Below are 15,927 nucleotides of genomic sequence, written 5' to 3'. Positions count from 1 at the left end.
AAAGAAAAAACATTCTAATAATATTAAACATTTTCGCACCCCATCGCTCATTGGCGAAGGCCGTAAAACAGCGACACCTGGAGTCACGGAATTAGTTAGGTCACCCATTTCTCTACAACACCACTACCAAGGCAAGAACGGCCCCGCGCGCTCCAGTGAAATATCCCCACAAAATGGCGGCCAAAACAAACCCACGGCAGGCACCTGTCAAAAAGAGTTCAGGACAAGTCTCTGATTTCACACAAGTCAGATAGTGAAATGTTAAACGCGCTTTTCAAAATCAAACTTTTTTGTAAGCGAAGCATTGCATTTAAAATAAAAGCTGCATCTTAACGGGGTGATTCGAGGTGTTGAAGTCTCCCTCGAAGAGGATCTGGCAGTGTTTCAGCTAATATAACGAGTTAGAGGTGAACCTGAGATATAGCTGTACATCAGATAAGACACTATCATAATCTGAATTAAATAACGATTTATTATTGTTAATTTACATTGTTGAAGTCTCACATCTGGGGAGCTGAAATTCAACCCAGTGGCGACATCAAGTGGCACTTAATGGAACTTCAAGACCGTCTGTTGCTTTAATTTTGTGCAGAACTTTGCAGGTAAAATACAATTGTTGCCTAACGTGACAGTGAAGATACTCCACAAGACACACCCATTGGCCAGGTGGTGATATTTAGATGTGCCATTTTGAGGGGAAGCAGGTTGGGGGGGATGAAAATTCGAATGGGTGGAACTTCATACGTTTTTATCAACATTTCTCAATAAATGTCACATGACAGGTGGTCAAACCTAGGTGGAACAAAGGACACGATTTATTTAAGTTTCCTGCCTCTTGCCATGTAGTAGTAACATTAGCCAATAGGCCAGTGTAGTTTTGTAAATACCACTTCACGCTAGCAAAATGCACCATTCAGACAAGCTGTGCTCATTTCCAGCCAGTACTTTTGAGAGCAAAAAGAACAACTGAATCCATCATCTATGATGGATTGAAAGATGCCATAGATTCTATAGCATCCTTCAACAGTCATCAGCCAAAGGTCTTTGCAATCTTCAAAAAACTTTCACAAACTGCTCAGCGACCATGTTAAACAAATGAACACACACATCCACCCATCATACTTCACAAGTAGGTGAAAGATAGGACACATGGTAAATGCTTGTAGTCTATTGTAAGGTGGATTTCTTTTTAACCGTTTTCCATTTATAATTACAGGTACCACCCATTCATAGTGTCATTACAGACATTACATTTCTGCAGGGTTAGTCATGCAGTCTACAAACAAATCCAGAAGAAGACAGTTATAATATCTTTTATTAAAAAACAAATAACATAGCATTATGTCAAAGTAAAGTTCAAGGCCCAATCTGAAAGGTCCAAAACAATGACATTATTGGAAACAAACTCTGCTGTACGCATCCTCTCAGCTGTTGGAAATTCTGTTCCAAATGCACAGATTGGGCACTTTTTTATAATCTTTTTTTTCTTCTTTCTTTTTCTTTTGACTTCAACAGAAAAAGTAACTATGAAAGCAAATTACAAGAGAACAGAAAAATAACAATAAAATTCAAAAAAATCAGGTGTAATGAACAAAAGATTTGTGGCGAGACAAGCCCATTTGAAGCCCGATTTATACGGTGCCCAGCACTGAAAATACACAACTGGACACAGATGTGACGTGTTGTGAGCTTGTAGAGCAGCCATTTTCGGTGCTCGACACCCTCGTACAACGGAGCGTAAATTAAGCAGTGGAACGTTGGGGAGAAAAATGGCAGCGGTCTGAATGACCCTTAATATACACTCCGTTTACCATGGTCAGTCTAGTCATTTACATACAGGTGCTGTGTGATCAAGGTGGTGTTCTCCAGGTCTCATTTCTTTGCTTTAGGAGGAGGTCTGAAATGAGAGAGAAGACAGTTCAGAACATCATATAGGAGTATAAAATCATGTCATGTTGGAGATCTTGGTCTGTTTTGTTGACCAACAGTTTTTGGAAGGTAGTATGGACTAACTGTACATGCATACACACAATATGACATTTAACATGTTTGTGTCTTTAAAGGCATAGCGCTACAGCCTCAGGGAAGCCAACACCATCTTAATAAAATAAGATAATCTAACTCCGGTTAGATTTATTCCACATTTTACTTGGTTTCTACTTTGACCATTAACCACGTCTTTTATACTTTGTCATAGAGAGAAACAGCATATCTACAACCTCAAAGTGCATATAGCCTTGTAGATCTGCCATTTTTGACATTTCTTAAATTTTGTTCACATATCCCGATGCAAGGTTGAAAGTGGTTGACCACATGAACCTAGCGTCCCTGTTCTGGGGGCGAACACTTTGACGAACAGCCGACCTACAAGCTCACAACGTTGTGAGCTTGTAGATATTTTCGGCAAAGAGATTTGGTGTAGAGGGAAAAACTAGCGGACCTAGAAGAGCCCTGGGCCCAAAGTGGTTAAGGGAGGTTGTCGTGTGCTCCATTATGTGCCATCCACCCACCTGTAGATCCCCACCACCACAGCGTGGTCTCTCTCATAGGGCTCTAACGTGAGCTGCTCCTGTGGTTTCATGTTCTCTGAGCTCATCTTCTTCACCTCGGCCGCAAACACAGCTTCTGGAGCTGCTGTGGAGTCTATGCAGTTGGCCTGGAGAGACAGTCGGGATTAAAGTATTCTGTTAGCCGTGAGTTTGAGACCCATGCAGTCACCCCTGTACCTTCATCAACGTATGGCAGTCAGCCATACAGACCGTTTGGCTTATTTAGTCCCCCATATCATTAATTAATTGCATGGTATTTATGTTATTATCTTAGTATCTGTTAATTATTTTCGATGTATTTTATTATTATATACCTTGATGGAGATGACAAAATGTCCTCCATTCTTCAGGAAGTTGTGAGCGTTCAGGGCAACGATTCTGGTCTGGTCAGGCTGGGCCACATCGGCAAAGATTACATCCACCATGCCTGAAAAGAGACCCATACGTATCAGCATCTGAATGAAGGCTGTTAAGACATCTGTGATTTATTGGACAGCAGGGCAGAAAGAGAATACAACCACCCTGTGTTGGATCTAATCTTACAACATTGTTATGCAAGAAAATGTCATTTTACTGAATTCACCCCCGGGGATCAATAAAGGTTTATCTTATCCATCTTATCATATCTTAAAACACTTCAATGCCTGCTCCAGAGTAATATAAAGCTGTATTAAGCATTTTCAACTTGGTGTCCCTAATTTTGGGCATGTCGGGTAAAAGTGGAAAAGAAAAAACAAAACTATGTTTGAAAATACATACAAGTATTAAATAGGGCTCCTTACACGTGGTTAATATGAAAGAAATAAGAAAAGCCTCTGTATCCTGCCAAAACATATGAACAAATAGTGAATAAAATACCTTTAGAAGGTGCTGATTAGGATTACAGACAAAATAACAGCTATGTGTATGCAGACCACTCAGCAACACATTTCAACCTTGCATTTAACACAGAAACTACTAGCAGGGTGGAGTATTAGTAGCCACACGTAGCCAGACTATCACTGCGTGGATACGAGTCTGGAGCTTCTATGAGGAAGGTTTTTTTCCAAGGGGGCGGGATCAAAACCATGACTCTCGACGCAATTGGTTAGACCTACAAACCAACTACCAAATACAGTCTCCCATATTTGAATACTGGGCTCTGATTTGTCACCCCAGACTTCTGGAGCAGGAAATGGATTCACAATGGAGCGGTGCCAGACCCAAATCGCTCAGGGCAATCTTTTTTTTGCACTGGCAGATTGGTCTGGTCCCAGGCTAGAGTATTAGATTATTTTATTGTGATGTGATTGTACATACCAACCAACATGCGGTATTTGTGTGGGTGTCGGGCATCTTCAATGATGGGGATGATGTTTGTTCGTTTCTTTGCCACGTTGAGGAGATCGCGACCCGACCGATGTGAGAACTCCACAGCATAGACCAGCCCTTCCTGTACACATAGAACAAAAATGTATACACAAAAACAAGGTATATGCATACAAAAACTACTGTATACACAAGTGTTAACCTCCATTTGAGACAAACGGCAGAAAAGGGAGACACAGGAAGTAAATCTTAATATACATCGTAAGACACCTTATGTGTCGTACTACTGAGGCTTGTGGAGAAATACAAGAAGACACTAAATTATAGGGATGGCAGTTTGAAAGTGGTTACATTTCAACATTTTGGGGGACACATTTTTGTATGTCCATTAGGACTGACATGGTACTGACCGGTCCAACAATATCCGAAACGTGAGACACGGTGGTCCCAGATGCTGCTCCCAGGTACATGACTTTCGAACCCGGCTTGATGTGAATCTGGTCTACTCCTCCCAAGATGGCTGCCGCTAGTTTTGACCTGAAGGGGTTCCATGCCCTGTACTCAATCTTCGTTTCTCCCTCCTACAAAGACAAAAGACAGGAAATTAAGCCACTGTAAATCAACTGGCCATGGTAAATAAACTTATGTCACAGGCTGTGTCACAATCAAGGTTTATTTTCATTGATCTTATCTTTTTTTAACAGATGATGGTTCTGCTGGTCTTAGACAAAGTTATAAGTTCAATAGACAAATCTATTATGTTATCAACATAACATTTTGTTATGTTGTTATGTTTGCACCATCAGTTAACCGTCATGAGCATTAAAAGTCATGAGCTTGTACATCTGCTGTTTTTGCCAAATTGATGCTAGGGTTCAAGGGGTTAAGAGTGCCAAGCGGTCATTATCCTTGGTGTAATCTTACCTCTACACTCATCCTCTTCTCTCCATAGACAGACTCTCCCACCACCATGTTCCTTGTGACCAGAGCATCCTCCTTCCCTCTGCAGATGAACACTCCTGAAACAAACAATACATCAATTAAATCAAAACCACAATATGGATCAGTACAATGAAATACCATAAGACATTATATTTTTACAGGCCACAAAATGTTTCAGATCACTTCCTAAACAACTATTGTGGTGTAGAATCTCAAGCCTGCAAATCAAGGTACATGTAGGAAGAATATTAATTCCCCACAAAGCCCTTTAGTAAATGTAACAAACATGTGAAGAACGGTTTTGCAGTCTTATAGCAGTAGACATGAGTAATGCAGTGTTCCACCATACAACAGAAGAAGTGATAATAATAATAATACCAACCTTCATGTCTGTGTGGCTCCACCATGACCTTCCTTCCTGCACCAAAGCCTCCCCTGCCCCCCCTCGGTGCACCCCTTCCCCCGAATCCTCCTCCTCCACCACGTCCCCTGAAACCCCCACGACCCCCCTCTGGTGACCTGAAACCTCCACCTGGAAGAACAAATTAAAAACCACTGTTAAAAAGATACTGTTTATGCCATTTGACTTGTATAGAAATAATACCGAGATCAGATAAGACAACAATCTCCTGTTTACAATAGTTGACCTGATCTGACTGATTTTCGTCAACAGTCACTTCAAACTAGATGCACCATTTACTATTTATTTATGACCATATCCTTGTGTTTGTGAATCGTTTTCCTCCTCAGCAGAATGGCTTCCAAAAGCTCAATAAATGGACAAAAAAAATAATCACATTCAGACACCCCTCTCCTATACTGAAAAGATAAGGGAGTCAAAAACATTTCTGATCACCAATATTGATAATGGACAGATGATAATGGAACGTGGGTGGCATTGTAGCAAATTCCATCAGGTGATCACAGATCGCAGTATAAACAGCCATCAGATGTATATGTATCGGTCCTCACCTCGTCCTCTGAAACCTCCTCGGTCACCTCCACCAAACCCTCCTCTTCCTCCACGGTCACCAAAACCTCCTCTTCCTCCACGGTCACCAAAACTCCCTCTTCCTCCACGGTCACCAAAACTCCCTCTTCCACGGAATCCTCCACGACCCCCCCGATCCCCACCTCCACGGGGACTAAAGCCTGTAGGACAAACAGAGAAACAAGGTAAGAGATGTAATAAAAAATACTATCTCTACAATCAATGCTCCGATTATACATTAGATATATTAGATGTATTGAATAAATGTTTGACAACATTTTACCATCTTGGAACTTGATTCATTTGTGTGTGGCATAAGAAAGGTGACACAGGCCACCCTGGAAGATTTTTAGCATGACAATATCATGTTACAATGTCAATTTGGCAAATTCTGTCCAAAAGAAGAGATGTTTCTAGAAATGAAACAGTTGTTGTTTGTCTGGTGACTCTGGTCTAAGATAGATGCAATGATTCATCATTTTGTTACATTAAATTAATTACCAACTATTCATTACATAATAGATTAATTATTATGATGGTAAACTCAATGTATTTGGGTTCATGGGTTGTGGACAAAACAGGACAGTTGAGGACGTCATCTTTAGGGCATTGGAATACACAGACATTTAGCCCCATTTTACAGATTTAAAGACAATGAATACAATAGTTGCAGCCATAGTCCACTCCAAACCCAACTCGGAACAACTTTTAACAATAAACTTTGACCCCTGTGAGACCCTAGTAGAGAGACAGGCTGGGAGAACAGTTTGTATTTGTAGTAAAGATAAGGATATGTTTGATTATTGAAACCGGATGCATGCGTTGGTTGGGGGGAGAGACAGAATTCACTGCTGTACTTATAACAATAACATTGGTTGGAAGATGTATATCCACTATCCAGGTTAAAAGTCTCACAGCACAAGTGAACAGGCGCCATTCAATGGAATGCAGACAATGCAATCGAAACAGTTATAGGACCACAATGGAAACAAGCCCCTTGGGCTTTTTTCCATTATCCTTTTAACAATCATTGCCAAATCGTACCTCTGTACTATATGCAAACTGTAATAAAGTAGTCAATTAATTGCATGTACTGTGGTCGATCATGATTCTGTTTTGTTGAGTACGGGGGGATTAAACAAACCGAATTATCTACATTTTCAATTTGATACAAAATTACAAATGGGTATAAATGGGTATAAACAATAAATAAAGTGACCGCGATAACTTGCGGAAGATATTGCAATGTTAACAAAAGCAGATCTAAAAAAGGCAGATTGTAAAACTATTGCCTACAAATTAAAACGTATATTATCCGCACCCAAAATCTCGATAAAGTTCGACACCCCAAGTAAACTGAACGTATAATAAATCATACCAATAATGATATGATGTAAGACTATTGGCATTAAAAAGGTGCATTTTCTTCCATAAGGAAGAACAGCACAGATGGAGTCCATCCGTCCACCTCAACACGTGTGTCGCCATCAATGCAGCCATGTGGAGTTGGTAGTTACAGTAGTGCAACAGCTAACGAGCAACACGACTTTAAATGGTAATAAAGTGGTCATATGATATGATCTTCATCAATAAAACATGGACAATTCAATGTTACATATGGTTATTGTTGGTACATTTATAACAGCTAACCAACACTTTAATCCAGTTTGAAAACACGCTGCTGTGGGCAGCAATGGCGCAGCAGGCCGAGTTTATGACATGTTTCAAACGTGAACGTTAAAATGAACAATGTAACCGTGTAAAACACGCGCAAATTACAACAACCGAGAAGTAAACGTGTAAATTAAACAGTACCTGGCACCATGTCTGCTTCAAAGCGGGTTGTATGAGTGTTATTTCTTGTTTTTGTCGAAGTGTTTCTTCACGCTCCTCAGTCCTCACGTCGTCTTCTTTAGTTGCTGCGTGCGACTGAAGACCACATGATCAGTACTTCTGGTTAGAGGAGCCAGTGTTGCCAGGTTTCACGAGAGAAACAAGCAACTAGGTCTATAAAGAAACAAGCCCAAAAGAAGCGAGCCCTTCGCCCTTTAAACATTTGAAGATAGATCGCCTATTTAAAAAATGATAATCTTGGAATACATTTAAAAAAATGTGGAATATTTTTGAAACATTTTAACAACACAAATCTTGTATGGGGGTCCCTGGCATAACATTAAATGTTTTCAGATGGGGTCCGCAGACAAAAACATATTAATTTGGGGGTCCTTGACTTGAAAATGTTTGAGAAACACACTGGTTTAAACAACATTAGAAAGCAAGCCCAAAATAAGCAACAACACTTTAGAAGAAACAAGCCCCAAAAACCGCAACCCGCAACTACCAATTTCTACTAGCAACTTTACAGAAAAAGAAGCCCAAAGTAGCTTAGCTTATAATAAGCGGACGTGGCAACGCTGCACGGGCTGCCCATGTGGCCATGTGGCCAGAGAGAAAGTTCCCATGATGCTTTGCTCTTTAAACTCATTGCTGTTTATGGCCACCAGAGAGCGCCACAAACCAATACGGTATGTCCTGTTTTTGTTACCCGTTACCTACCCAATGTCTTTATTTATGTACAATTATATCTATATTTAATCTTATTCAGTCAAATTTCACAAAATAAAAGCCAAGAAAAACATACTTTTTAAATGTATTAATATGTACTTCAATGTCAATGTGTTTCTTTATCACTTTGTATTAATGCTTGTAATGTTTTGTGTAAAGCACTTTGAATTGCCTCCTTACTGAAATGTACAATACAAATAAACATGCCCTGCTTTATTTAAATCATATTCCTTTATTGTTCACTACAACAGGTAAAACTGCATTCTATTTTGAGTCATATGGTTGTCTATGTAACACTGATGCCAAGACAGGAAAAAAAACTTCTGTGACAAAATCCTCAATATAAACCATGCTTAAACACATGAACTCTAGCATCCCTATTCTGGGGCCAACATCTGGCAAAAATAGCAGATCTACAAGCTCGTAGGATGTAGATCTGCTATTTCAGTGAAGAGATATGGTGTAGAGGAGAAAGAAACAGACCTATAGAGCCCTGGACACCGCTCAACAATAGGGTTAAGTGGTTAAACAAACCAAAAAATCAATTTCCCATAAGCTCATATAACATGGTTACACTAGAAGATATGGAAAATGATTTGATATTGTGATATGCCGGTATATACTGTATATCGCTATCAAGATAGTTCCCTATGATTATGGTGATATTCTGTCCCCCACCTCACCCAGCTCTAAGCTAACATTAGTAATTATATACATCTGCTGGAAAGCTGGTATCAGCCGGCAGTGGCTCAGGAGGTAGAGCGGAAGGTTCTGGCTAAAATGCCGTAGTGTCCTTGAGCAAGACAGGTTAGTGACTTGCATGGTTGCCTCTGCTGCTAGTGTGTGCATGCACGTACCCACAACCTAGGGTTCAATTTGTAAAAAATCAGAGGGTTGACTTTTTCTTACCCACTTAAGAACTATACTTCTTCATACTGTACAACAAATAGCAAGAATAACCAATAAGTTCACAACGCATCGCACTGCCACCAGCGATAAAACTGACTAGGGGAGAGAGCACAAGCAGGGAGCCTGTAATCAGTGACTATAGTGTGCTAATAGTAATTCATATAGCTCCACACAGCAGGCAGCTGCTACAGTGAATGAGTTAGGGCTGGTGTTCTTACCCTAAAATACATTTTAACCACATAAACCTTAGCACCCATATTCTGGGGGCAAACATTCAGCGAAGATAACCAATCTATAAAGCTCACGATGCATTGTGGGGCATAGTATAGACCCGTGGGCGACTCTGGTCAACCAAGTATATAGGGTTTAGACATTTCATACTTGTAGACCCGTAATGTTAAACAAACCCTTTATGAAAGCTGACTTTAGAATGAACAGGTGCCCATGACTGTACTGTAGCATGTAATAAAGGTCTTGTACAGGTTCCCTGTAAAGTTTTGATCTATATTGGTTCAGAAATCTAACTTGTGGCCCGGACCACTGGCATTGCGGTCCGGGCACTTAGGCTCCAATGTAGCCTGACAGTGCATCGTGGGTTCGAGTCCCGTTCCCCGACGATCTTTACTGCATGTCTCTCCCCATCTCCCTCTCCCCGTTTCCTGTCCATCTCCACTATACCTACTGTATAAATAAAGGCAGAAAAAGCCCTCAAAAATATATTAAAAAAAAAAAAGAAGCAAAATCTTACTTGCGTGCAGACTATCTGGAAACTGTTGCTGTGTAACAGAGTAGCCCTGCTTGGTTCTCATGAACCTATTATTACCCATGGCCAAAGGAGGGCTGCCCTTTGGCTATGTAGTGCGTGTTTGGTTTTCCACGCGGCAGACCCATGTTTGAATCTTGGGCGTTACGGATAGCACATTAAGAACCCTGTAGTTCAAATCAGGAAGCTTTTAGAGTGACAGCAGCAGTAAATTCATTTGTCACATTGAGGCTAATATGGTGTTTAAGGACACACAGTATTGTGCTAACACTGTCAGTGACACACACATCATTTAAAGGCAATATAAATGGATAATTTTACTTACAAGCATAACAACCAGTGTTTTTGTGACGATCTGTAATATGGACAATATATTAAATACAACAATATTAAAGTTGTTCTCAGAACATCTTGTGACCTGCTTCTGTGTCCTAACCCACACAGGGAACTGGTCAAATCTGTGATTCTAGCCCAATTTAGCAAAACCAGCTCAAATGAACCTGGTTGGGTCTGTATGGAGCCACATCATATAAACGGGTCGTTACGGTTCAGATTTGTTCCGAAACTAATTTCAGACCCTCCGTCCTCAGTGACACAGTCATTGCCGTGACGAGCAGAATCATCTGTTGATTGTTCCCATGCCGTCTGTCAGTCAGAGCCCCAGCTGTCTGATTGGTCGGTACGGTCATACTCCAGTTCCCAGCAGCGCCTCTACAGAAGAACGTCCGTTGAAGATGACATCATTGACGGAGACGCCGCTGTAGGAGGAGCCAATCAGGGACAAGGGAAGGTTCCTTTCCCTTATGTAGCTACGCATGGACTCTGGACGGAGGGACACACATACACAGTTTGATTGATTGATTGAATACTTTGTTAACAAGATTCTTAACAGTGTAGTACAGTGAAAAGTTATGCTAAAAGGATGGGGGCTTGTTTCCATTATGGTCCAGACCATTACACAAAAAGCCCTGGATTTCTTTAGAAAAGGTGTGACAAATGTCCATCTATAAGATGAACAGTCAGATATATACGTATATCATTCACATCACTACAAAAGTATTGACGATATAAAATGTTATCCATTTAAACTCACCTATTCTTTTCCAGTGTCCCAGATAGTACTGAGGTATACAGTCCTGAACACAGAAGACAGAATATTATGGACACCAATACTACTCTCACCTGATGCAATGATCAATTATTTGCCACACACAAGAGACTCGCTAGACAGTCAGCTCTGTTCATGAGGTTTCTGTAATTAATTAGTACACATTATTATAGTATGTGTGACTACTGACTACAGATGTGAAATGATTTGATTTCCTTCACAACATCACTGATGTGAACACTGGATTTTATAAGGGTTTCTTTCTGGACACGGACACACACACACACACACACACACACACACACACACACACACACACACACACACACACACACACACACACACACACACACACACACACACACACACACACACACACACACACACACACACACACACACACACACACACACACACACACACACACACACACACACACACACACAGAGAGAGAGTGTCGTACCCTGTGCAGAGCCACCTTACTCCAGCTGGGCTCTATGGTAACTCCTAGGTGGCTGCGGACCGCCTCAGTGGCTGTTGCTAGGAGATGCCCCTCGGTCACTTCCTCTGGATTCCCAAACACTTCCTGGAACCAGGCCCCGCCCATCATCACCTAGAAGACAACCAATCACGAAGAAGAGCGGAGCCATGAGCTTCAACCCAAACTGGTCAGTTTTGAATTTGAGTGAATTTGAATCTTTATAACAATAAGTGAAGAATGCAGTCATTAATGAGATGAGGCATAAACCTGGGAGAATGGATCTGGGATCAGTAAGCACTTTATCCATCAGCCTTGTGTTGGAAAAACACATATGTTTTTAAATATGCGTTATGTATTATATGTTATTATGTATTTATATGTAGACCCCAGGAGGAGTAGCTGTGCTTATAGGTCACTGCTAATGGAATACTAACAAATAAACAAATAAGCCTACACCACCTGAGCAGGTGGTGTAGGGTTGAATGAAGAAATGACGACCATGATGCCATGGTCAGATCAGCAAGTAAGTTGGAATCAAGATCGATTCATGCCTGAATCAAAACATGTTGCCTAGATAAAAACAAACAAGGTGAGATTACCAAGATCGGTTGACTTGGTTCATGTCCAAGTTACCTCCAAAAAAAGAGAAAAAAAGCCTATTATCCCATTAAAGCCAGGCATCTGTGTCATTTTAGATTTAGCTTGAAAGTGTGAGAACTACTGATTTAGAAGGCATTTGTAGAATGGGCCTCAGGTCTTAATGGATTATTATTATATATATTTTTTTTAAGTTAAGCAGCTGTTTTGGATGTATGATACTACTCTAAGGTCTGTGGATCACAGAGCAAAGTGTCAGCTCTGCATGCAGCCTGCACTAGGTGAGTGGCAGGGGCGTGTGTGTGTGTGTGTGTGTGTGTGTGTGTGTGTGTGTGTGTGTGTGTGTGTGTGTGTGTGTGTGTGTGTGTGTGTGTGTGTGTGTGTGTGTGTGTGTGTGTGTGTGTGTGTGCGTGCGTGCGTGCGTGCGTGCGTGCGTGCGTGCGTGCGTGCGTGCGTGCGTGCGTGCGTGCGTGCGTGCGTGCGTGCGTGCGTGCGTGCGTGCGTGCGTGCGTGCGTGCGTGCGTGCGTGCGTGCGTGCGTGCGTGCGTGCGTGCGTGCGTGCGTGCGTGCGTGCGTGCGTGCGTGCGTGCGTGCGTGCGTGCGTGCGTGCGTGCGTGCGTGTGTGTGTGTGCGTGTGTGTGTGTGTGTGAGAGTGTGTGTACCGTCAGTCGTGTTGTATCTCCATTGGAACTGTTGTGTTCAGGGAAGGGAACTGAGTCATACACCACTCCTAATACACCTCGATTTTCTGACGATGGAATAAGGTGACCGAAACCCTGGGGGAACACACACACACACACACAAAGGTGAACGTTTTTAAAAATGGTCAAAAATGTTCAAAAGCAATAGCGAAATAGTCGATCTACAAGTTCACTGTGTGTTGCACTGAGATACATTGTCAACTTGTAGATCGTAGTTTCTATTTATCCAGACACCAGATGGTCTACTTTGATAAGTAAGTAGACCAAGTAATTATTCAAATCAACAAATCAAGTAATTATTGAGTGAATTCTTCATTTGTGTCATCTCCACTACAACCTTGCTTTAATACAGCCTGCCTGTTCTAATTTGCACCCACATTTTAGAGGCAGAGAAATGCCACACCAACCCTCGGTATTTGTGTGAATGTTAATGAATGTTAACAGTGTCAACAGAATCAACCACACTTATATCTGCTACTGTTATTTGTATGATCCTCCCTTAAATGCATAAAAGGAGAGAGCAAACAGCTTTTCCAGGCCAGTTCGGTTATTTGATAAACAACACATTTCTATGAGCAGAATGAGCAAGAAATGCAGTAAGATCTGCTACTTTTGATGCTTTTGTGTGACGCAGTAGTATGATCAAGTAGGGCATTCATTTAAGAAAAAACACAAAAGTTAGAATATGGAGATAAGAGGTTTCTGCCTGACAGCAACGATATCTGACCCTGTGTGTCTCGTAGACGTTTTCAAGAAGTCAAGCGTAGAATCTTATGAAGAACATGGCTGACAGTACACACGTACTGGTGCACTAAAACCCAACCAGCGGATAGAGACCACGGTCTGCCTCTTACCATTACAGGAAGGATGGAACCTTTGTACTCCAGGTTAACCACGGCAACCGTTACCATGGCGATGTCCTGGAGTTGTTGGGCAAGGGTCTGAAGTGAGGATGGAAGGGCAGCAGCGAGAGCTGTAGAGAGAGACAGACTACTATCATAAAATACATTCGAATACAGCGCTACGTCCAACCAGGGAAACTCCCCCCCTGTCAGGTGACAAGAAGGTCAGTTGGCTCTCATGCATTGAAGGAGGCATGAGCTCGGCCCTGGCCTCCCTAGGCTGGTGGGGGGAGTGTAGTGCCCAGGATCACTTAGCAAAATTGGCACCGGGTGAAAAAAGGGTTACAAAATCGAGGGATAAAAATTATACGAATACAGCGTTCTAAACATTTGGCTTTTGCTCCATTTTAAAGTGTACAGGTAAAAATAAAATGTTTTTTTATTTGTAATTATAAGTGCTGTTATGAAGGTTAACATCAATAATAATTAGGCAAAGAATTGCAGGGGAATCCATAGCCCCCCATCAGACGGAGCAGTGATAATGATTGAGTTTTTAAAGTCACAGTGACCTAACTTTGGTACCTGTTTCCTAGATGGAACTACAGTATATACCAGGTTGGTTGTGCTACATGTGGGCCTTAAGTAGGAAATATGCTCCAGACAACATCTCGGACGGTCCAGTATTTACCGTTAGCTGGCAGAGCAGAGATGATGTGGTCAGCAGATATGGTTCCGTCCTCCAACTGGATCTACACACACACACACACACACACACACACCCGCGCACACACACACACACACACACACACACACACACACACACACACACACACACACACACACACACACACACACACACACACACACACACACACACACACACACACACACACACACACACACACACACACACACACACACACACACACACACACACACACGTGTTACAATACTGTATGTACAGATTAATCCTAGGAGTTTAGGGGGAAATGCCAAGAGAATTAAAACCAGGTTGGGTGCGTTTTGATCTTGTTTACTCACTGACCTCCCAGCCTGACACGGAGGGGCGGATCTGTTTGACTGAGGCATGCGGGTGGAGTTGGACCCTCCCGCTCTGTGTCATCCAATCAGTGATGGCCTCTGGGAGAGATTCTAGACCTCTCCGTAGCGACCACTGAGCCCACGCCTCCTGACTAGACCTTTGGGCCAGTGGACCTGGATCAACCTGAGGACCAGAGCCTGGAAGACAGGGGACCATTTTCATTCCATTTCAAATAGAAACTATGTGTGTGGGGCTTGATTATTCTTTTGATTTTTTGATTAAATTGATGAACCCCTAGATTAGAGTGTTGCATATTTGAAATATATGAATGAATGAAAATAATGCATTTATTCAGTAGTGGTATAATCAATGTCTCCACATCAGCAGTTATGAAATCTGTGATTTAGAACATCTGATAAGCTAAATGTTGTTTCACATCATTATCATTACCTGTTCCCAGGAGCATGCCCAGCACTATGGAACCTCTGTGCTGCTCGGCGTTGTACAGGGGAGGAAAACAGGAGCGCACACTCAACTTCCTGCAGTCCCCCGCGAACACACCACGACACAAACTGTCAATGGCTATGTTTGCTAGCTGTGTATGCAGACACACAAGCACACACACACACACACACACACACACACACACACACACACACACACAATGAGAAGGTGAAAAAAACCTGTTCGTTTATTTGTATGGTAGACAGTGCTAGACGCGAACCCTCTTCTACCATGCCGTTGAAGGCACAAGGGGAGCCTCGCCCTATTGGGCGGGCACGCGGGCGGGGACTTCTTTCCTCTACAATAGAAGAGTTAGGACGTCACATTCTAATACAACCCAAATACCCAATTTCAGCATCGGTCTCAGTGGCGCACCTCGCTAATCAATGGACTACCGATTCACCAGCTCTGGGAGACTGGGTTCGACTCCCGCTTGGGACAATACTTTTTCAAACAACCGCAGACTATTTTTTTCACCGATAAAGTATAGTTTTGGACCATGACGGAGGCGCGCCGACTCAGCAGACCTTGAGGCCGAGGAGTCGCGCCCGAGCGCCTCCAGGCGCGAGTGCCCGCGACGACCGGCCGATGGTCTGCTAGTCGACTAAGCGCCGTCCGAGTTATG

At 42.2% G+C, this 15,927-nt stretch overlaps 2 protein-coding genes across 2 annotated transcripts in view; both read right to left on the bottom strand.

Annotated features, from left to right (window-relative positions):
• Positions 1–1,297: 1,297 nt before the first annotated feature.
• fbl (fibrillarin) lies at positions 1,298–7,738 on the bottom strand. The gene is made up of 9 exons (XM_080426555.1): positions 7,606–7,738; positions 5,772–5,951; positions 5,182–5,331; positions 4,782–4,876; positions 4,268–4,438; positions 3,849–3,981; positions 2,864–2,976; positions 2,511–2,656; positions 1,298–1,897 (listed from the first exon to the last, which is right to left on the bottom strand). The coding sequence occupies exons 1-9, from the start codon at positions 7,613–7,615 to the stop codon at positions 1,873–1,875; spliced, it is 1,023 nt and encodes a 340-aa protein (XP_080282681.1). The 5' UTR covers positions 7,616–7,738; the 3' UTR covers positions 1,298–1,872.
• Positions 7,739–8,601: 863 nt separating this feature from the next.
• Positions 8,602–15,927, bottom strand: part of ppox (protoporphyrinogen oxidase) — a 14,387-nt gene continuing 7,061 nt past the window's right edge. Inside the window, exons 6-13 of the mRNA XM_080426457.1 lie at positions 15,249–15,393; positions 14,802–14,995; positions 14,445–14,505; positions 13,769–13,887; positions 12,876–12,989; positions 11,599–11,748; positions 11,121–11,163; positions 8,602–10,849 (exon numbers count right to left, since the gene is read on the bottom strand). Coding sequence (XP_080282583.1) covers positions 10,713–10,849; positions 11,121–11,163; positions 11,599–11,748; positions 12,876–12,989; positions 13,769–13,887; positions 14,445–14,505; positions 14,802–14,995; positions 15,249–15,393 — 963 coding nt within the window. The 3' untranslated portion in view covers positions 8,602–10,712. The remainder of the gene's footprint in view (positions 10,850–11,120; positions 11,164–11,598; positions 11,749–12,875; positions 12,990–13,768; positions 13,888–14,444; positions 14,506–14,801; positions 14,996–15,248; positions 15,394–15,927) is intronic.

This window comes from Gymnoscopelus braueri (genome assembly GCF_963280865.1).
Source record: "Gymnoscopelus braueri genome assembly, chromosome: 4".
Lineage (NCBI taxonomy): Eukaryota > Metazoa > Chordata > Actinopteri > Myctophiformes > Myctophidae > Gymnoscopelus > Gymnoscopelus braueri.
The sequence above is the reverse complement of the archived record's forward strand: the minus strand, read 5'-3'. Positions and strand labels throughout refer to the sequence as shown.

Excerpts from the sequence above, each read along its gene's own strand:
- fbl (XM_080426555.1), bottom strand. Across the intron at positions 4,877-5,181 it reads GGAGCCACACAGACATGAAG|GAGTGTTCATCTGCAGAGGG; the intron begins GTTGGTATTATT and ends TGTTTGTTTCAG. Across the intron at positions 2,977-3,848 it reads CAAATACCGCATGTTGGTTG|GCATGGTGGATGTAATCTTT; the intron begins GTATGTACAATC and ends GTCTCTTTTCAG.